At 40.4% G+C, this 21,810-nt stretch overlaps 1 protein-coding gene across 3 annotated transcripts in view; it reads right to left on the bottom strand.

Moving 5' to 3' along the window:
* Positions 1-21,810, bottom strand: part of ITSN1 (intersectin 1) — a 223,768-nt gene that overhangs the window by 74,181 nt on the left and 127,777 nt on the right. For all 3 annotated transcript variants that reach the window (XM_024758245.1, XM_024758246.1, XM_024758247.1), the window contains exons 17-19: positions 13,013-13,140; positions 9,904-10,130; positions 7,954-8,075 (exon numbers count right to left, since the gene is read on the bottom strand). In XM_024758245.1, coding sequence (XP_024614013.1) covers positions 7,954-8,075; positions 9,904-10,130; positions 13,013-13,140 — 477 coding nt within the window. The remainder of the gene's footprint in view (positions 1-7,953; positions 8,076-9,903; positions 10,131-13,012; positions 13,141-21,810) is intronic.

Raw genomic sequence — 21,810 nt, 5'->3', positions numbered from 1 at the left:
ATTCAGCCGCCCAGCATTGTTTTCTTCTTTCTTTCCTTTTTCTGGGCAGCCCGAATTGTTTCTCCAGATGAGGATTTAAGGTGACATTTTTTTCCCACTTGGATCTTATTTTCTGCTGAACTCAAATGGCTAGATGCCTTTTCTCTCTTGTTTATATTTATTGGTGATATTACGACGCACTTTAACTTTATTGCTGTTTTGCACTGGAGACACAGCTGTTTCTAGGTCAGCCTGAGCCGGGGCCTCCCCAGCTTCTCAGCGGGTTAAACAGCCCGGTTCCTGCCCCTTCCACACGTCCCAGGACAAGAGGTAAGGTCTGGCAGCAGTGAGTGAGGACCTGGAGCCAGACACAATCTCCGCCTCAGGACTGCAAAGTGGGGCTTCCCTGGTGGCGCAGTGGTTAAGGATCCACCTGCCAATGCAGGGGACACGGGTTCGAGCCCTGGTCTGGGAAGATCCCACATGCCGCGGAGCAACTAAGCCCCTGCGCCACAACTACTGAGCCTGTGCTCTAGAGTCCATGAGCCACAACTACTGAGCCCGTGCGCCTACAGCCCGTGCTCTGCAACAAGAGAAGCCACCACAATCAGAAGCCTGCGCACCATAAGGAAGACCCAACACAGCCTAAATTAAATAAATAAATTAAAAAAAAAAAAAAGACTGCAAAGTGTCATGATTAAGAGTAGGGCTCTGCAATTAGACTGCCTCAGTTTTAACACCACTTCTACAGTATTAGCTGGTTGACTTTGGGCAAAGTGTAATCTCTTGGTGCCTTGGTTTCTTCACCTGTAAAATGAAGGATAATACCAGTACCTGTTTTATAATAGTTGTTGTAAAGAACGATAAGTATCTATCGATAAGTATCTGCTTGGTATATGAGACGTGCTTAATGACAGATTTTCTAAAGCCATCTCTCCTGTTGTCCAGGTCTGACTCTACTGCAGTTCTCTTTTGCCCTGTTCTAAAAGCCTGGCCTCTATTTGACCCTGTTTACTTTAGGTAACCAGAGATTTCTGGTTCTCTATGGGGAGTTCCCTGCTCTAGAAACCTGTCTAGCACCTTAGGTCCTCGGGGTTGGCCTTCCTATCTTCCTGTAGGGGCTGGAATGCGATCCCTGATCACGACCTATCAAACTCCTACTGGTCTAAGCTAGTTGGACCTCCTTGAATGCCAGCTGCTTTACTTAATTATGTCCTGTGACCCACTGTCATTCCCTTGAGACATGGGTCTTACCTGGTTAACCAGACTTTTGGTTGACATCTGGAATTGGATCTGAAGCCCTGAGGAAATGTTCCACCCTATGGGCAGGTCTAGCTCACACCCTAGTTGATCACACCCAGCCTTGTCCCCTGATATGACAGAAAGCAGGCTTCACCACTGAAAGGTGCTTGTGTGTACTCAGGAACGGGAGAGGGTGCCACATCAGCTCCTTATCCCTGCAAATAAGAGTTTCTGCCATCCCTGAGGGCAATGGTGAAATCAGTATTTCACTTTTAACCAAGGAAATCCATCAGTCAATTTGAACAAACAATAATCTCAATTAGTTTGATCTATTCTTGAGGGCAATGGTAAAATCAGTATTTCACTTTTAACCAAGGAAATCCATCAGTCAACTTGAACAAACAATAATCTCAATTAGTTTGATCTATTCTTATATGAATCCATTAATTTTAATGAGTAATTAAATTTTAATTTTAAGGTTCAGAGGTTATAATAAAAATTCCCTCCTAACATTAAATTAACCACTTAGAAAAAGCATAAGGGGTCTCATATGAAAATGAGAAATATTCCTTCCTGGATCAAAGCTTTACTCAAAATGCCAATCCCCTTGTGGAAAAACGAGACATAAAATTAGGATAGAATAAGCAAAGTCAAGCACACAAACTTCTTTGTAATGTGGCTGGCTATAATGTGGACTTATACACACATAGGGTAGATTCATCTATCGGTGGCTGTAAGTCAGGGGGATTTTGATATTAACAATATTGGTCTTTTTAAAAATAATTAATTGATTTATATTTATTTTTGGCTGCGTTAGGTCTTCGTTGCTGCGCGTGGGCTTTCTCTAGTTGCGGTGAGCGGGGGCTACTCTTCATTGCGGTGCACGGGCTTCTCATTGCGGTGGCTTCTCTTGTTGCGGAGCACGGGCTCTAGGCGCCGCAGGCTTCAGTAGTCGTGGCATGCAGGCTCGGTAGTTGTGGCTCGCGGGTTTAGTTGCTCCGCAGCATGTGGGATCTTCCCGGGTCAGAGCTTGAACCCGTGTCCCCTGCATTGGCAGGTGGATTCTTTACCACTGCACCACCAGGGGAGCCCAGCAATATTGGTCTTAATACAATTTCATTTAATCAGCCCCACAGCAACTCCTCAAAGCATTTGGGGTCATTCTAGTGAAACATCAAAGTGGGAAGCACAAACCCCGAATGTTGCTTAAATGTCTGGGAATATGTTACAGATCTAGTCTATGAACTGTTAATAATTATGCACTGCATACTGTAGGGCACTGATGCAACAGTCAAATGCACACAGCGTATCAGGTTCAAGTACACGTGGCTGAAACCCAATAATATCATATTTCTTTCCTCAATGTTCATATGCTTCATGACCGCCATCTTCACGGTGACACTGAGATTTTTAAAGCCTCTGACCTTGTCACAAAGAAGGGTAACAGAAATTCCCTCTCCCCTCACAAGCAGGACAAAGGGCATGGACAGCAAACAGGTTTAAACTGTGTACCAACTTAGACCCACCAGTGCAGCTGCCTGGGATGTGCTGCAGAATGTAGGGAGAAGCACGTTTCGTACATTTGCTAGTTTGGAAGTAAAAGGTTTCCCCCTAAGCTCCTGGATGAGGATATTAAAACTGTTTTCTAAGGCGCGAATCTAGAGGTTGGCAAAATTTTCCTTAACTTGCGCAGCGACTGAACCGTGCAGCTGTAGCACAAAAGCAGCTGTAAGCAATATGTAAATGCACACGCCTGAATGTGTTCCAGTAAAACTTTATTACAAAACAGGCACGGGCTGGATTTGGTCCACCCCCGGAATCACGTATGTGCTGCTCCCTCAACACAGCAATGGCTCCGATGTTAAGATTACAGAAATCTAAGAAAGGCAGGAAATAAAAGGTACTGACTACACTGAAACAAAACAAAACAAAGAACCCCAAAACAATTCTCCATCAAGAAAAGAAAAGGAAAAAAGAATGAGTTTAAATTGTTACAAAAGAAACACTAAATTAGAAGATAAACAACTTTCTGAATGAACTGATGGGTTGATGACTGACAGCCCCTAAAGAAGTCTCCTTTTTTGGATATCTCTAAGAAGAGGATATTTCCCAGAATGACTTGGGATTAGTCCTGACAGAAAAGAGATTAGGTTAGATCAGTGGTTCCCTAAACTGACTCCCTGATAGAACCACCTGGACAAGATTTTGAATCCTAAATATGGATGAAAAGTTCCCACAGTCTCTGGGGGTGAGTCCTGGATTGGTTGTGGGTTTTTTTTATTTTTTTAAGGTCCCTGAGCAGGATTGATGCACTCAGCCCTGCACCATTTAAAACCAGCTGAGTAGATCATCAGCCTGTATTCTTAAGATAAACTTCAACAAAATGGCAGTGAGCAGAGGTGTTCCAATTTCTTTTTTTTTTCTGGCTGCGTGGCATGTGGGATTTTAGTTCCCTGACCACGGATCGAATCTGCGCCCCCTGCATTGGAAGAGTGGTCTTAACCTCTGGACTGCCAGGGAAGTCCCTAATCTCTTATGCTATTCCAATACATTGTGGATGTCAAATTGGACTTATTCACCCTCCAGGTATTGGGACCTCCAGATCAGAAGACAGGCCATAGATTTTCAAAGTATCTAAGCCTTAGTTGTCCAGGTCAAACTCAATTAAGATGTTTCCATTCAGAAGTCTTCCCTGAGCACCTTAGTTCACTCTGATTTCTTTCCTCTTTTACATTCCTAGCAGTTAGTGAGCATTCATTGGGAACTTTATCACACAATGGCCTTTTCATGTGTTTCTCCCTATTTTTCTAAAGAGATTTTAAACATATGAATGGGAGAATTATCTTATATTTTTTTTGTATTATCAACAACATTTAGAACAGGATGATATATAAAATACCACTTTAATATTTGTTAATCATGAAAAAATATTTTTGGAGAAAATTGCGCTGATAATCAAGTTTTTTTAACAACAAAATATTTTTTAAAGCCCCCTCCAAGACTGCCTACATTAAAACAGAAAACGTTGCTAGACGTCTAAAATCTAACAGGTATAGTTAGCTACTTTTCAAAGAAGTTTGAGAAATCTGAGAAGCCCACGATTACTGTGCCCACAAAAGTAAGTGGACTCCTGATTATTCAACCAAGACAGATGGCTAGGAATGTTCTATTGCATATTTTTCATGATCGTGTTTCTCAACTGCAAACTTCATGAAATAAAAAAATTGCTACGATTACATGTCCATTTCCACTTGTTGGGTACCGATCATTAGCCTCACAAACATAATACAGTAGAATGCCATTTGAGGTGTCTTGCTGCATCTTGTGGTACAAAATGAAGACACCAACGTTGTCCCCTCCGCAAGAGAATACAGTATACCTCACAGCACAGCCCCTTCCTTAACATATGTGGGATGTCTGAGATAAAATAAACACCATTCCAGGCCTGTTAATAGTTGTCGAAGTTGGATTTATCTTTAGTGTTTCATTAAAAATTACAAATGTTAATACATTTGTAAACATGAATATAGAATTACGTAGAATTAAACATGAAAGACACCTCTCTAACTGCCCAGTGGTAACCACTGTGAACAGTTTGATGCCTATACCGCGAGACTGTAAACTATATACGTAAAAACATTCATAGACACACACAGAGCTTTTTATTTAACCAAATGCAATTATGCTATACATATTGTTTCTGCTTTTTTACTAGAGTTTATTTGTATATGTAGATCTGTGTAATTTTTTAAAAATCTTCATTATATTTATTGTTTAGCTGTATCACAATTTATTTAAACTATTCCCTTACTGATGGATACTGGGCTGTTCCTTGTTTGCTTTTACCAGCAATGCTGCAGTGAACATCCATGGACACATTTATTTGTGCACTTGCTAAAAACAGCCTAGAGGAGGGAGAGTAACAGAATTCCTAGGTCAAGGGGAATGAGAATTTTAAATTTGAATAGGTATTGCTGCCAAATTGCCCTCCAAATGGCTTAGCCAATTCATACAACCATGCTGATGATGTATATTGTATCCACTTTCCTACACTCTTGACAAAGCTTAATATTATCAAACTCTTAAACTTGCTCACCGGAGAGATGAAATATGCTATTTCATTTTTAACATTTACATTTTCCTGATCACCTGCATTACACAGGCCTCTCACTGCTGTGGCCTCTCCCGTTGCGGAGCACAGGCTCCAGATGCACAGGCTCAGCAGCCATAGCTCACGGGCCCAGCCGCTCCGCGGCATGTGGGACCCTCCCGGACCGGGGCACGAACCCGTGTCCCCTGCATTGGCAGGCGGACTTCTCAACCACTGTGCCACCAGGGAAGCCCCTTTTTGTATTTTTTAAAAATCATTTACTTTTCTTCATCTGTATATGTCTCTTTATATCCTCAGCCAACTTTTTAAAGCTGTGGGTTTCTTTCATATTAATTTTTCAGAGTCTTTATGTAATATGGATAGTGACCCTTTGTCTCCTATGTATTTTGCAATCTACTGGATTTAATTTTTTAATATTGTCAAATCTGTCCATTTTTGTCATTGATGGCTTCTAGTTCTAACTCAGAAAGGCATTTCTTAGAAAACTATTCCAATATTCTCCTTAAAAAGAAAGGAAAAAAAAGGCTTTTAAAAAAGAATTTTAAGTTTAACCTACTTGGAACTTATTTTTGTCCATGATTTGAGACACAGACTTGACCTAATAATTTGCCGATACGGAAACTTCAAGTTAGTCCTTTCATGGAATCTAGCAAACAGAAACCTGGTAACACAAACTTTTACACCTTTTTCTTCATTTTCTATTTTAAGCACAACCTACTACACAAACTCAAAACATCTTTTTACTGCCACGACAACACCCAAAGATATGTGTACTTACACAGAATTAAACTGATTTAAGAGAACATAACATTTAATAAGATGCAGACTTCCTGACAGTCACAAGGCACTCACCCATTCCCCTTTAACCTCCACCAGGAAAGCAAAGGTTTGAAAGCAAGGCAAAATACATGTTTAATGAAATGTTTCATTCTCATGGTATATCTACACTCTATTCTTCTAGTGGGGCTGGTGCTTAACTAGTCAGTTTGAGGAAAAGGACTCAGTACCATTGTAACAAGACTATGTTTCAAAAAAAATAGCAATATATACTCATTAAAATATAGATCATCTGTAACATTTCCTTATCGTAATATTTGGTAACACTTCCTTATTTCAGGAAGAGAACATTACTTTTCTGCACCTTGTGTTGCAACAAAATCCAGTTTCAAATATGTTAGGCTTTTTTTTTTTTTTAAAGCAGTATAAAAATCAACTTTGTAATGAGGTCTTCTCTGCTATGGCATTGTACCTTCATAATGTTTAGAGTCCTGCTATTGCATGGTATTTAGATAATTTCCAATTAATCTGCTTTAAAAGGCACAAGATATTTCAAAGACTAGGCAGGAGGAATAAAGCAGCCTCAGGCCATTAGGAAAAAGAAGATGGGGAAGAAGCTGCGAAACACTCGGCCCGGGTCACCATTCACGTGCAGTGTGGTGCGTCCACACTTGAGAGAAACCAGCAGTTCTTTCTGTAAAGAATGAGTGAGGCTGGCGCCCAAGCATTCAAAACTCTGTGCTGGATGAAGGCAGAGAGATTACTGGAAGAGGGTTTCGTTATTGTTAGCGAGATGTTGACTTTGAAAAATTCTGGAGCATTGGGCACGACTCCCTTATTTCCAGCCCATAAGAACTAGAGAAAAACCTATCAGAAAATAAGGGGAGAAGGGATTGAGTTCTTTTAGGACCAAACACACTGTTCTTTCTATATATTTTGGCCCATGAAAGATCACATACTCTAAATACAGATACGATGCATAAATGGAAGATGAATGCATGAGTAATTACAGTGACTGCACGTCACCCTTTTATACTTCAAAGACATGGGTCCTACTATGGGAAGTGTGTTTGTCTCAAATCTTAACTTTCATAGTTCTTAAAAAAAATTCTGAACCATTTCCATAATAAAAAGAAAAAAAAAAGCCAACAGTAATGCAAAGCTTAACCACTTCTAAGACTTACGTTAATAACTGGATTGAGGAACTACTATTTTCTTTTAGGAAATAATTTAGGTCAACCACATTGCTTTATTCTTTCTTAAACTGGTTACTATAGTTTTAGTTACAATCATAAGATTGTTAGTATTATAATTAAACAAGCTGTAACAAGCAAAGTTCTAAACTCTTTCATCTGTTCATTTATAGAGTAGGAAAGCAGGTTAACTGTATCTAATTCATTACTCTTCACACAATTCAAAGTTTACACAAAGGGAAGAAAAGATGCTTTGACCCAAAGATACAAAAATTATCAGTGGCAACTATGAAAATGATGATCAAGCATTTTGCATTTAAAACTATTTCTGAAAGACTACTTTTAATATCTAAGTAGTAATCTAAACTCTAAAATTACCAGAGCTTTACACATTTAAAATTATGCAAGGCTATGTTAAGAACCCATTTTCTTTAACAATCCTATTTTAAAGTGATGCTGGGATACGTTTTTAAGTGCCAACTTTCATTCTAATAGAAAAGGAAGAAGAGTGAGGCTATACTTCAAAAACTCAAATGCTGGATTACTGGATTTCACACTCACTAACCATTTTACAATTGTCAAATAAAGTACAAAAAGAGGACAGATGCTAACCATCAACAGAAAGCACGCTTTCGCTGGAGTCTTTCTTACCATGACTATATCTCCTGGCTGGATCGTGATTTCATCGTGACTTCTGGACTCAAAGGGATAGAGTGCTCGGTAATACACCACCTTTACATTCTCCTGTGCAGAAATGCTAAGTGGACCTTTTTCTGTTTACGAGGAAAGAAGGAGAAGGGAACAAAAATAAAACATTACACGGAACACAAATGCATGACACAAGCCAAATTACAGACATCTATCTCCTCTGCTGCCTATCTTAACATCTGAACAATTTACATCTACTCAAGGAATTTCTGGAACACATAGTGAGGATGTGTTTGGTTCTGAAACCAAAGGAGAGCCAAATCTGATGTCAGCAACTAGAACCCATCAGAGAGGTCATTAGTGGATGCTAAACCAAGGTCATCCCAGTGCTGAGTGCAGTGAGGCTGCCTGAAGTCCCTGTTCTCTGCTCCCTGGCCTAGGCGTCAACAGTGCGCATCTATAAAGCATCCAGACCTCTTTCCCCCATGCAGGGTGTCTAGCACGATGCAGCAGTTCGAATGTGATGCAAATTTGAAACAGCCAACTCATAGGGGAGGGGGCAAAGAAGCACAACTTTAACTTTCCATATTAAGAGACATGGAAAGGTTGATGTTTTAGGCCCTCAATGTGGTCATGTAAAACATAAGTGCTGATTTCACCAAGAACCGTTCTTATTGATCATTCAATTGTAATTCCTGGTGAATTACACGTCCTAGAGAAAAAAATGAACCAAGGACAGACCCTAGATGAAAATAATGTAGCTTTTCAATGAAGTAAAATTTTTGAAAATGCACGTGAGCAGAGGATATTTTGGATCCTGATTAATAACTACTCACAGCCCTCTGTACTGTTTTTACCCAAGAGCTGCAAGTATTTTGATACACACCTATTTTCTCTGAAAAGCCGTGAAAGTACTATCTTTGTGTCATCTTGAACTGAATGATGTGCATAATTTCCCACTGACCAAAGGAGAAAAAAAATCCTCATTTTATACCAAGAGGACGCATAAGGAACTTAAGATCAAGTCATGGTGAAATAATTTTCAGATCAAAAAAAGTATTAAAACATATTTTGTCCTCATATGGCACAGGCTCCTGTGTGGATCTGATGGCTTGCCAATCTTTCTCCCTGGACTGCATGCATCTTGAGGCAGGGAGGGTGTCGGCCAACTCTGAACCCTCACTCCCATCCCTGCCCGCTGTGCAAACAGGAAACAAACATTTGTCATTTGCCAAACAAAGGAAAAGGCCATCACTTTCCTCAGCTGAGTATTATCTCTTAAGCTTTACAATATCGTACAGCCACACAAGAATTTAAAAAATACATTCTAGTTTGCATCTGATAAAAGGGATAACGTTTTTTAGCTATTTCAAAGTCTTTCATTTATCGTTATTTATAAAGACGTAACTTATGTTCAAAGGGCAAAAAAAAAAAACGTTTCAAAAGGTAAGAACACAGTTGTACGCAGTGCAGACTGAGGACAGTGAATGTCACGTCACTACAGGCAAGGGGAAGAAGTGCCACTTCCTGCTTTTGAGACAGCCCTGAAATTCCCAGAGAACATAACAAAACAGAGAAGCAGGAAGGGTTATGACCTCCATTTGGAATACAGGTGTATGAATGGGGCTTGGCAATGAAACTTCATGCCACTGTCGTCTGCAAAAGACTTCTGGATGCCAAAGGTTGGCACAGTGTGGGGAGAACTAAACAGACATCTGATGATGCTAGAAGATGAACAGCTGCACCATCCAAAAAAAGACGCTGACGTCTCATCGCTATGAACACAGCCAAGATAGAGCCTGATAAGACATGAACATTTCCCGAGAGGATCTGGGAGAACAGGACTTTTTTTTAATTTTTATTTTATATTGGGGTATAGTTGATTTATGATGTTGTGTTAGTTTCAGGTGTAGAAAAGGACTTATTTGCTAGAATAATTTTGGCCTCTCATACCTGCAGTGGACCAGGGTGCTTGGACAGCTGGCTTAGCTGGCTCTTGTTGATGGAAAAGCCGACTCAGCTTGTCTTGCATTTCCTGTTTGCCCTTTTCCTCACTCTCCTTCTTTTTGACACTCTCTTCCCTTTTGAGTTTTTCCTCCTCGTGGGGTTTTCTTGGCCGCTGATGCTCATCTTCTTGTTGTACGTGCTCCAGCCACTGCTGGTCCCTTTCCTGAGCTCGTCTGTCAACAAAATGCCTGATTACAGCAGGGAAGCAACTCCCAAGTTAACACTGCTGTGTGGTCTCTTTGCACAAAGAGCTCCATCTAGTCAATGGGATGCTAAACACCAAGGGATATTGTTCTTCAGATGGAGGGATCGGAATCAATGAAACAGAGGCTCTCAGGGCTCCCTTTCTGAGTGAGATGAAATCACATGATGTAGAAAAACACAGAAAGAAAATTCCTGATGTAGCTAGCTTATAAAGTGATTAGAAAAAAAACACAAAAATACTTCTCGATTTTAAAACTGGCATATAATTGCAAAGAAAAATAAAAGCCATACAACATAGGAACATAACTTCCATGAAGAGAAAGTATACCCAGCACTGCAAATGAAATGTTGCTTAAAGAAGTCCATGAACAATTAGATCACTGAGGGGACACACAGTATGTACACGCACACAAGTAGCTCCCCAGAAATGAAGCGGGAACCAACAGGTTATTTTGAACCCTTGAGGTAGTAACCAACCCTTACTAAGCAACAGTTTCTATGTATCTTACTGAATTCGACTGCTTTGTTTTTTAAACTAGCTGACACAAAGTGCAATTAAATATAGGCCTTGAAAAATATGATGGCCTCAACCTGAAATCCATAGGAAAAGATCGGGGATGATTTTTCCCTCATTCCATAATATTTTAGAAAATCAGAAAACACTTTAAATGATCACACATTAAATGAAACTAATGTGGGACTTCCCTGGTGGCACAGTGGGTAAGACTCTGAGCTCCCAATGCAGGGGGCCTGGGTTTGACCCCTGGTCAGGGAACTAGATCCCACAGGCATGCCGCAACTAAGAGTTTGCTTGCCACAGCTAAGGAGCCTGCCTGCCGCAACTAAGGAGCCCATGCGTTGCAACTAAGACATGGTACAACAAAATAAAGAAAGAAAGAAACTAATGTGCAATAATAAATGATACCATGTTAATAATAACTAGTCCTCCACGTTTGTTAACTACTTTAACCCTCACACTAGGTAGGTAGGTCCTATCATTATCATCCAAATTTTACAGATGAAAATGAGGCAGAGGGAGTGAATGACTTGTCCAAGGTCACACAGCCACACCAGCTTGGGGACCACTTCAGGCAGCCTGGTTCTAAAGTCTACAGCATGAATCGCTAGCCTGTGACATGGCTAACGCACAAAGGTCATCTCCTGGAACTAGGAAACTGCTAAGAGAACATGATATAAACAAATAAAACTTTTATTCTCCATTAAAAAAATATTATATTTATTTCTACTCTGTATAAACGTGAATCTTTACTGCAGTAGAATTCTTTCCAATTTAAATCAAGCATTTCACTTACAATTTTCAAAACATCTTTTAAGAAAGCATAAAAGACATTTTTTGGAGGGGTAGGAATGTTAATTGTTATTCATAACAACAAATAAAATTTGCTTAACATATTCCACCAATAAAGGCCACCATTTATAAAAGCATATAACCACGTAATTTCTGAAGTTAAATTTTGGGTGCTATTTATCATACAGACAATTTAAACTTTTATATCATGACACTGCGTGTGTATTTCTACTCTGAGGAAAGTGAAACTTTGGTACAGTGTATTGTGAATAATAAACTTCGAAGATAAGAAAATGATGGAGTTAATCAACATATCCAAGGAATTAATCCCTGGGACATAATCCTAGACCTACCTCCTTCTACCAAGAGAACCATAAAAAAGACAAAAACAAAAGGACAAAAACATCAAATGCAAAATACAATATGTACCCATAATAAAAAGTGCTGCAGAAGTGCACCCTGGGGACTTCCCCGGTGGTCCAGTGGTAAAGAATCCATCTTCCAATGCAGGGGACTCGGGCTTGATCCCTGGTTGGGGTACTAAGATACCACATGCCGTGGGGCAACTAAGCCCACGTGCCACGACTACTGAGCCTGCTTGCCTCAACTAGAGAGCCCATGCGCTCTGGACCCCGCACGCCACAACTAGAGAAAAGCCCGTGCACCGCAACGAAGATCCCACATGCCACAACTAAGACCTGATGCAGCCAAAAATGAAATTAAAATAAATAAATAAATGTTAAAAAAAAAAAAAAATGTGCACCCTGGCAGTTAAACTGAGCTCAGGCCAGTAAAAGTCAGTGACTTGCCTAAAGTATGAGTTTCTTCATCTTTTTAGTCTAATTACAATAACCAATTTTTATAATTTACACTATACCATTGGGATATTTGGTCACTTCTGTTTCTTGGGAGTCTAAAATCAATTTGTAGTCTAAAAAGCAAATATCTGATAACAAAATCAGACACACCAAAAGGGAAACAATAAATTTCTACAATTTACTACGAAAGGTTACAAATAAAAGACTACAGACATAAATATTCCAACAAAAATGTGTCTGTGTCCTAAGCAGCAGCAGCAACAGCAAATTTTCTCCTTTTGTACTCGAGTTTCACTTGCAGTTGAAAAAAAAGAAGAAAGAAGATGGCGTGGTATACTTGCAGTCTCACTGGAGAAACCCTGTGTGGCCACTGAGCTCAGGGACTTTGACTTGAAACCCAGGACTCTGACACCCACTGTTATTAAAAGGCTGTGAACTGGAAACGTATTTTGGTCATTGGCATGCAAACAAGCATACCAAGTGTCCCAATTTCTTGTATAATTACATTTATCTACATAGTCGTAGCCTGAGAGAGCTCTGGGCACCAACCAAAAACTTTGGGGGGTACTTATACATGCAAAGATTTATATAAACATGTGCCCACACACACATTAAAGACTGAAGGCTCTTTCTGGTGCAGTAAGAACTTGGAGAAGCCCGGCAAAGAATAGTAAATACTCAAAGTTCCTTCCAGAAGGGTCCACAATCCACTGAAAAGACTCACCTTTGGGCTTCACCTTTTTGTTTTTCTAATTCCATAATCTTTCGCTCTTGTTCTTTCTGTTTCAGTCGTTCAGCCTCTATGGACTTCTGTTTCTGTAGCTGCTGCTTATTATGTATTTCTCTTAGTTCCTATAAATGATCAAGAAACAGTTCATGTAATGACATGCGCTGATAGACATTTCCACTGTTTATCAGCATGCAACGTTTCATAGTGGGGAAGCCCAGACACGTAGGAGATAATGCTTCAGGTTTGAAAAACGTTAACTTGGAAAACAAAAATCACTCTACATTTTGACATGACTGATCTCCAGAAGCTGTCTGAGATCATATTTTAGTGAGCCATGACACACTGCACCATGGTCCATGAGGTGCTTTAGAAGGAGCTTGCTAGGGACGAGCATTAGAAAAATTATACTGCTCAGGGCTCAGCAACAATAATGGAACTCAACCAATTTTGAGACACCGTGATGATCTTGAATGGAATCTTAAGATTCTTTTGATAATAATCAACACCAACCTCCACTGGCTTTGAAGATGTACACACTTCTTCATACACTTGCTCCACTAAACCATTACAACCTCACCTCCTTCTTGTGATATGCTGCTTTGAAACAAAACAACATCCTTCTCCTCCACAACTTTGAGTCTCCCCCCAGGGTATATTTTTCTTCAAATCAGACCTCTTCCGAAGCATCTTTTCTTATTAAAACCATGTGTGAAGCTGACAGCTGCCCCAGACTAAGCCAGCAGTCAGATGGAAAGTAAAAAGCTATAATTTGATTATCACTTTGGATCCGATTTCCTCATTTGATACTAACACAGGAATAACAGTAATTTCCTTAGCATGCTACTGAAAATAAAGTGTATTTTATGATATTTAAAGTACTCAAGTCAGAAGTTTAAACATCCAAAAATATGAAGAACAAAGAAATGCCTGTTGGTGGGGGAAAACCCTCTGATTCCATAGGAATCAAATGGTCACTAACAGATTCAGTCACCAAATCTCTTCTTACTTGTGTTAACAATAAATCAGACAAGTCAAAGTGTCCAATAGAACCAAGAGTAAAGTTCCAGTTGACTTCTTGGTCTGGCTAACTAGGGGGGCAGCCAAGGGGTCTATATGGTGAGATTTAGGAACTAAGGCCTGGGCTTCCCTGATGGCGCAGTGGTTGAGAGTCCGCCTGCCGACGCAGGGGACACGGGTTCGTGCCCCGTTCCGGGAAGATCCCACACGCCGCGGAGTGGCTGGGCCCATGAGCCATGACTGCTGAGCCTGCGTGTCCGGAGCCTGCGCTTCACAATGGGAGAGGCCACAACAGTGAGAGGCCCGCTACCGCCGCAAAAAAAAAAAAAAAAAAAAGAACTAAGGCCTGCCCTGTCTTCTCTTGATTTGCTCACTGGTAAGTCCAGATGGGTAGGTTTCTTCCTGCCTTATTTCTACCTTTAGATTTCATTCACAGATCAGACATCAAAGGTAGAGAGATTGTCTGAAGAAGATCAGTGTTAAAATGCACTTATTCCTAGAGAAAAGCCCTAAAGTGAGGCTAACCTTTTCCTACTAGCTAGACCGTTTTTAAGATAAAGTTAGAATGTATGTAACAAGCATTCTGTATACCATAAGTGACATTGAGAGGTCCTAAAAGGGATCAATGCGATACGAGAAAAAGTTTAACTGGAGATCAGGAGGTTAGGGGGAGCAGGTACTGGGCAAGGAGGAAGGACTGGAGAGAAGGAGGTACTTGAAGAGGGGGAAGGAAGGAAAGAAGGAAGGGGCTTCAGTAGAGAACCCAGCAGATGAGCCTGGGAATAACCAGACAGGATGCAGCCGGAAGACACAATTTTGTAAGGCACAAATTGAAGGACTATTCCCTGTGGCTGCAGCCATGGGCATGTGACTTCCAAATTATGAAGCGTACTTGAGACAGGAGTTTAGCTATAGAGGGGCCATGGAAGGCCAAGAATGGAAACTGGAACATAATGATGACGCCTTGGTCTGTTTACAGTTCTAAGAGACAAAAATCAACATCACAAAAGAAGAATTCCATTTTTCATCATCTTTCTCACTGCTATACCACGGGATGTAAAACTTTAATGTGATAAAAGTTCAGCAGTATTGCTTTTCATAGTAATTTGGACTCAAGCATAAATAGTAATCTCTAAAAACATGAATAAAAAATCTGGTTAATATCTGGGATTTGGTATTTCAGAGACAAATGGAAAATAAGGGTCAATTTCTGTTAGAGTTATTCGCACTCTTGGTTCAAGTTAATATCTACGTGAAAAGGAAAACTGCAGTGGAATGCTATTAATCGAAACTCTGTGTGTCCTGAGAGAGGAAGTCAAAAGTTTGCCTCTGCTAGACAGGGATGGCCCACTCTGTCACTGACCCAATGGCTGAGACCCTTTAAAAAGAAGGGTAAGAAGTGATGAAAATTTACTTTTTTTCCTATTTTCAAATTTCATCTTCAACTGCACAAAATTCTCAAATAGGTTCAGAAAAATAATTTATGGCAACAGACTATAATTGAAAGGTACTGAACTGGGAACAAAGATACCAGGATTTTAATCTCAGGTCCCTGATATGCACCACAAGCTAAATCAGAGTAGACAATCTTTAGTTTTTAGTTTTAAGATCTGTTAAATTGTTAGACATTGTTCATCACCATAAAAATTTATTCTCTATTTATCTGTGTCTCTTTTATTTAGGATTTTATTCTATTACATAAACTAAAAAGGTATAACCAGTAAGCAAAATAATTCTAAGCTGAAATTAAATACAAAAGAGTAAGGAGTGACAGAGGAGGGGACTTGCCTGGTGGCGCAGTGGTTAAGAATCCACCTGCCAATGCAGGGGACACGGGTTCGAGCCCTGGTCCAGGCAGATCCCATATGCCGTGGAGTAACTAAGCCTGCACACCACAACAAAGAGTAGCCCCCGCTCGCCACAACTAGAGAAAGCCCGTGTGCAGCAACGAAGACCCAGCACAGCCATGAATAAATATTTTTTTTAAAAAAAGAAATGACAGAGGAGGAATCTGATTGTATATTAAAACAGAAAAATTCTTACTTCATCCAGGAAAAATGTATTTTAGGCATAGTGATATTCAAAACACTTAACAACACATACTTACTGCACAAGAGCCGGCCAGTTAGAATGGACGCCGGCCATGATGTACCAATGCATCAGGTAGACCGGGGCACAAATGAAGATTTTTCATTTTAACAAAGAATTATACTGCATATTTCCTTTCTATATTGGGCTCTAGTAATTGGATATTAATTTATAGATCAATAATTACCAGATACAAAGTCAAGACAGATGGAAATAAAGCTAGCAACATATTATGAGGGACTATAAAATGAAAAGTAATAAGAAATAAACTTAAAGCATCTATAGGAAAAAAATCACGCTAATGAGAGTTTGAAAACAATTTTTAAATGTTTCAAATACATGAAGGAAGATATTTTTAAAAATTTAAAGCACACTTATTTTTGAGTATAAGAGAATTGGAGGATAAGCTGAACCTATCTTCAGAACTGTCTAAATAAGCTGCAGTTTCAAGTACCTCCAAGGAAATGGAGCTTGCAGGAGCCATAAAATAACAGATGTCAAATGAGGTAACAGAAGGCTCTGACATCTTATGATCCAGATTTGAAGACTGCAAAGTTTTTCTGTCATTTCCTTCATCCAAGTCAAATACTGCTGAGATACACAATCAAGTGTAAGAAAATCAAGATGCTATGAATAGTAAGGCATTCTGGGTTTTCCTCTCTTTCCTTGGACTTGGGAGTTTAAGATGGCATGAACTAAAATAAGCAGGAAATGTATGATTCCTCAGTTGATTACTTTTTTTTTTTTTTTAAAGCTGAACTTCTGAGATGGCAATCTATAGAATGAAGGAATATAAACTAAAAACTAGCTAACAACTTGCTCTTCTGTGCATGACAAGGAGCAACGAGTCCTTTCACATGGGAGCTGAGGGCTGCCCTGTTCCTTCATTCCTTTTCAATACCGTTTAAGAAATTCAAGTATAGTTATTTACAAGTTGCCTTTTAATTCTTTCAGGGAAAACATTTTCCAGGTGACAAATAAATCTGGTGTTTTATTAATTTTTTTATTTACTTAGGAAATAAGAGAACTATTGGGAGAAGTAGCTAAGAAAAACTTCCCCACACAAATCGTATCAACTCTCCTGGTGATCAGCCTGATGTAAGTGACCCTGCAAATTCTGTTAAATCTTGTCACGGTTATTTCTCTATTATAACTAAGATAAGCAGAACAAATAAGAAATTACTGCCATTCAAAACTCAGTATCTCACTTGTAGCTCTTCCTCAAATTAACTTACTTTTTTCTAAAATAAGTAACTCTACAATCACATATTTATTTATTGGCTGTATATTTATCTAGCAATATGGTATTGAGTGTACAACTTTGTTGACCTTTCTTCTGAGTTCTACTCAAGGGTATATGTTTTACACTAGATATACTGAACAATAGCTTAATATTAACTCCTAATAAAGTATGGTGACTTTCTTAATAAATAAGAAATAAGCATGCATTCAATAAGTTTTAGCTACAAATAAATATATAGGAAAAATAAAACTCCTATAAAATGCATAGTATAAATAAATTAAAATAAGATTTTGTCCACCAATAATATCTACAGAATTTTAAGATAAAGCAGAGTTTCTTATCCATGGTCTATGAAAAAACTTTGGCTCTGTGAACGCTATGAAATTACATGCAAACTGGAGTATATTGGCATTTTTCTTGCTGAGAAGGCACATAGCTTTTATTTGACTCTCAAAGGGGTGTTGGATCAAACACAGATTATAAACCACAATAAGAAAATGATTGGCAAATAAAGACTCTTTCTTATATTAGTTAAGATTAATGAAAATCAGCTTATTTTTAAATTTCTTCCTTCAACCAAGGGGGAAAAGTCACTTATTTCCCCTAAAGAATTAAGATATTTGCACCTAAAACATCTTTGGACATCCTGTGGCATACAGCCAAAGTATTTCAAAAGCAATATGCTTCACAAATTGAATACTCAAGAAGATCCCATTTTTTGCCCTGAGAAATATGGCTCACTTTCAAGTTTACTAAAGACAGTTGTTCTATTGCTATGCAAGTGGCACAGAATCACTTAATTAAAAAACTGTGAGTGTTTCTCCTTCATTTGGTCTTAGAAACACTCAAAAATAAAGGTATTATGTGAAGTGATATTACATAAAGTATAAAGAAGTACCCACTGGGGTTCAAGATGACGGAGTAGAAGGACGTGCGCGCACTCCCTCTTGCCAGAGCACGGGAATCGCAACTAACTGCTGAACAATCATCAAGACAGGAAGACACTGGAACTCACCAAAAAAGATACCTCACATCCAAAGACAATGGAGAAGCCGCAATGAGATGGTAGGAGGGGAGCAATCACAATAAAATCAAATCCAATGACTGCTGAGTGGGTGACTCACAGACTGGAGAACACTTATACCACAAAAGTCCACCTGCTGGAGTGAAGGTTCTGAGCCCCACGTCAGGCTTCCCAACCTGGGGGTCCGGCAACGGGAGGAGGAATTCCTAGAGAATCAGACTTTGAAGGCTAGCGGGATTTGATTGCAGGACTTCAACAGGACTGGGGGAAAAAGAGATTCCACTCTTGGAGGTCACACACAAAGTAGCGTGCACATCAGGACCGAGGAGGAAGGAGCAGTGACCCCATAGGAGACTGAACCAGAGCTACCTGCTAGTGTTAGAGGGTCTCCTGCAGAGGCTGGGGGTGGCTGTGGCTCACCCTGGGGACAAGGACGCTGGCAGCAGAAGTTCTGGAAAGTACTCCTTGGCATGAGCCCTCCCGGAGTCCAACATTAGCCCCACCAAAGAGCCTGTAGGCTCCAGTGTTGGGTCACCTCAGGCCAAACAACCAACAGGAAGGGAACTCAGCCCCACCCGTCAGCAGAAAAGCAGATTAAAGTTTTACTGAGCCCTGCCTACCAGAGCAACACCCAGCTCTACCCACCACCAGTCCCTTGCACAAGCCTCTTAGATAGCCTCATCCACCAGAGGGCAGAAAGCAGAAGCAGGAAGAACTACAATCCTGAAGCCTGTGGAATGAAAGCCACATTCACAGAAAGACAGACAAAATGAAAAGGCAGAGGACTATGTACCAGTTGAAGGAACAAGATAAAACCCCAGAAAAACAACTAAATAAAGTGGAGATAGGCAATCTTCCAGAAAAAGAATTCAGAATAATGACAGTGAAAATGATCCTCAGAAAAAGAATGGAGGCGACGACTGAGAAGATGCAAGAAATCTTTAACAAAGACCTAGAAGAATTAAAGAACAAACAGAGATGAACAATACAAAAACTGAAATGAAAAATACACTAGAAGGAATCAACAGCAGATAACTGAGGCAGAAGAACAGATAAGTGACCTGGAAGACAGAACGGTGGAATTCACTGCTGTGCAGCAGAATAAAGAAAAAGAATGAAAAGAAATGAAGACAGCCTAGGAGACCTCTGCGACATTAAACGCACCAACATTCACATTACACGGGTCCCAGAAGGAGAAGAGAGAGAGAAAGGACCCCAGAAAATATATGAAGACATTATAGTTGAAAACTTCCCTACCTTGGAAAAGGAAATAGCCACTCAAGCCCAGGAAGAGCAGACAGTCCCAGGCAGGATAAACCAAAGGAGAAACACACTGTGACACATAGTAATCAAACCGACAAAACTTAAAGACAAAGAAAAATTATTAAATGCAACAAGGGAAAAACTGCAAAAGACATACAAGGGAACTCCCATAAGGTTAACAGCTGATTTCTCAGCACAAACTCTCCAAGCCAGAAGGGAGTGGCACAATATATTTAAAGTGATGAAAGGGAAGAACCTACAACAAAGATTACTCTACCTGGCAAGGATCTCATTCAGATTCGATGGAGAAATCAAAAGCTTCACAGATAAGCAAAAGCTAAGAGAATTCAGCCCACCAAACCAGCTCTACAACAAATGCTAAAGGAACTTCTCTAGTGGGAAACACAAGAGAAGAAAAGGACCTACAAAAACAAACCCAAAACAATTAAGAAAATGGTAATAGGAACATACATATCGATAATTACCTTAAATGTTAATGGTTTAAGGCTCCAACCAAAAGACACAGGCTCGCTGAATGGATACAAAAATAAAACCCATATATATGCTGTCTATAAGAGACCCACTTCAGACCTAGGGACACATACAACTGAGAGGGAAGGGATGTAAAAAGATATTCCATGCAAATGGAAATCAAAAGAAAGCTGGAGTAGCAATACTCATATCAGATAAAATAGACTTTAAAATAAAGAATGTTACAAGAGACAAGGAAGGACACTACATAATGATCAAGGGATCAATCCAAGAAGAAGATATAACAATTATAAATATATATGCACCCAACCTAGGAGCACCGTAATACATAAGGCAACTGCTAACAGCTATAAAAGAGGAAACTGAAAGTAACACAATAAGAGTGGGGGACTTCAAAACCCCACTTTCACCAGTAGACAGATCATCCAAACAGAAAATTAATAAGGAAACACGAGCTTTAAATGACACAATAGACCAGATAGATTTCATTGATACTTATAGGACATTCCATCCAAAAACAGCAGATTACACTTCCTTCTCAAGTGCAAAAAGAACTTTCTCCAGGATAGATAACATCTTGGGTCACAAATCAAGCCTCAGTAAATTTAAGAAAATTGAAATCATATCAAGCATCTTTTCTGACCACAACGCTATGAGATTAGAAATGAATTACAGGCAAAAAACGTAAAAAACACAAACACATGGAGGCTTAACAATACGTTACTGGGAGATGTGAGAAGATGGCGGAAGAGTAAGACGCGGAGATCACCTTCCTCCCCACAGATACATCAGAAATACATCTACACGTGGAACTGCTCCTATAGAACACCTACTGAACGCTGGCAGAAGACCTCAGACCTCCCAAAAGGCAATAAACTCCCCACGTACCCGGGTAAGGCAAAAGAAAAAAGAAAAAACAGAGGCAAAAGAATAGGGACAGGACCTGCACAAGTGGGAGGGAGCTGTGAAGGAGGAAAGGTTTCCACACACTAGAAGCCCCTTTGCGGGCGAAGACTGCGGGTGGCGGAGGGGGGTAAGCTTCGGAGCCACGGAGGAGAGCGCGGCAACAGGGGTGTGCAGAGGGCAAAGCGGAGAGATTCCTGCAGAGGATTGGGGCCGAGCGGCACTCACCAGCCCAAGAGGCTTGTCTGCTCACCCACCGGGACAGGTGGGGGCTGGGAGCTGAGGCTTGGGCTTCGGAGGTCGGATCAGAGGGAGAGGACTGGGGTTGGAAGCGTGAACACAGCCTGAAGGGGGCTAGTGGGCCACAGCTAGCCGGGAGGGAGTCCAGGAAAAAGTCTGGACCTGCCGAAGAGGCAAGAGACTTTTTCATCTCTCTTTGTTTCCTGGTGTGCGAGGAGAGGGGATTTAAGAGCGCTGCTTAAAGGAGCTCCAGAGACGCGCGAACCACAGCTATCAGCGCGGATACCAGAGACGGGCCTGGGACGCTAAGGGTGCTGCTGCTGCCACCAAGAAGCCTGTGTGCAAGCACAGGTAACTATCCACTCTCCTCCCGGGAGCCTGTGCAATACGCCACTGCCAGGGTCCCGTGATCCAGGGACAACTTCCCCAGGAGAACGAAGGCGCGCCTCAGGCTGGTGCAACATCACGCCGGCCTCTGCCACCACAGGCTAGGCCCGCATCCGTATCCCCCCTCCCACCCCA

Source organism: Neophocaena asiaeorientalis, unplaced genomic scaffold, assembly GCF_003031525.2.
Source record: "Neophocaena asiaeorientalis asiaeorientalis breed wild unplaced genomic scaffold, Neophocaena_asiaeorientalis_V1.1 scaffold45, whole genome shotgun sequence".
NCBI classification, from domain to species: domain Eukaryota; kingdom Metazoa; phylum Chordata; class Mammalia; order Artiodactyla; family Phocoenidae; genus Neophocaena; species Neophocaena asiaeorientalis.
This window is presented reverse-complemented; position numbering and strand designations above follow the sequence as displayed.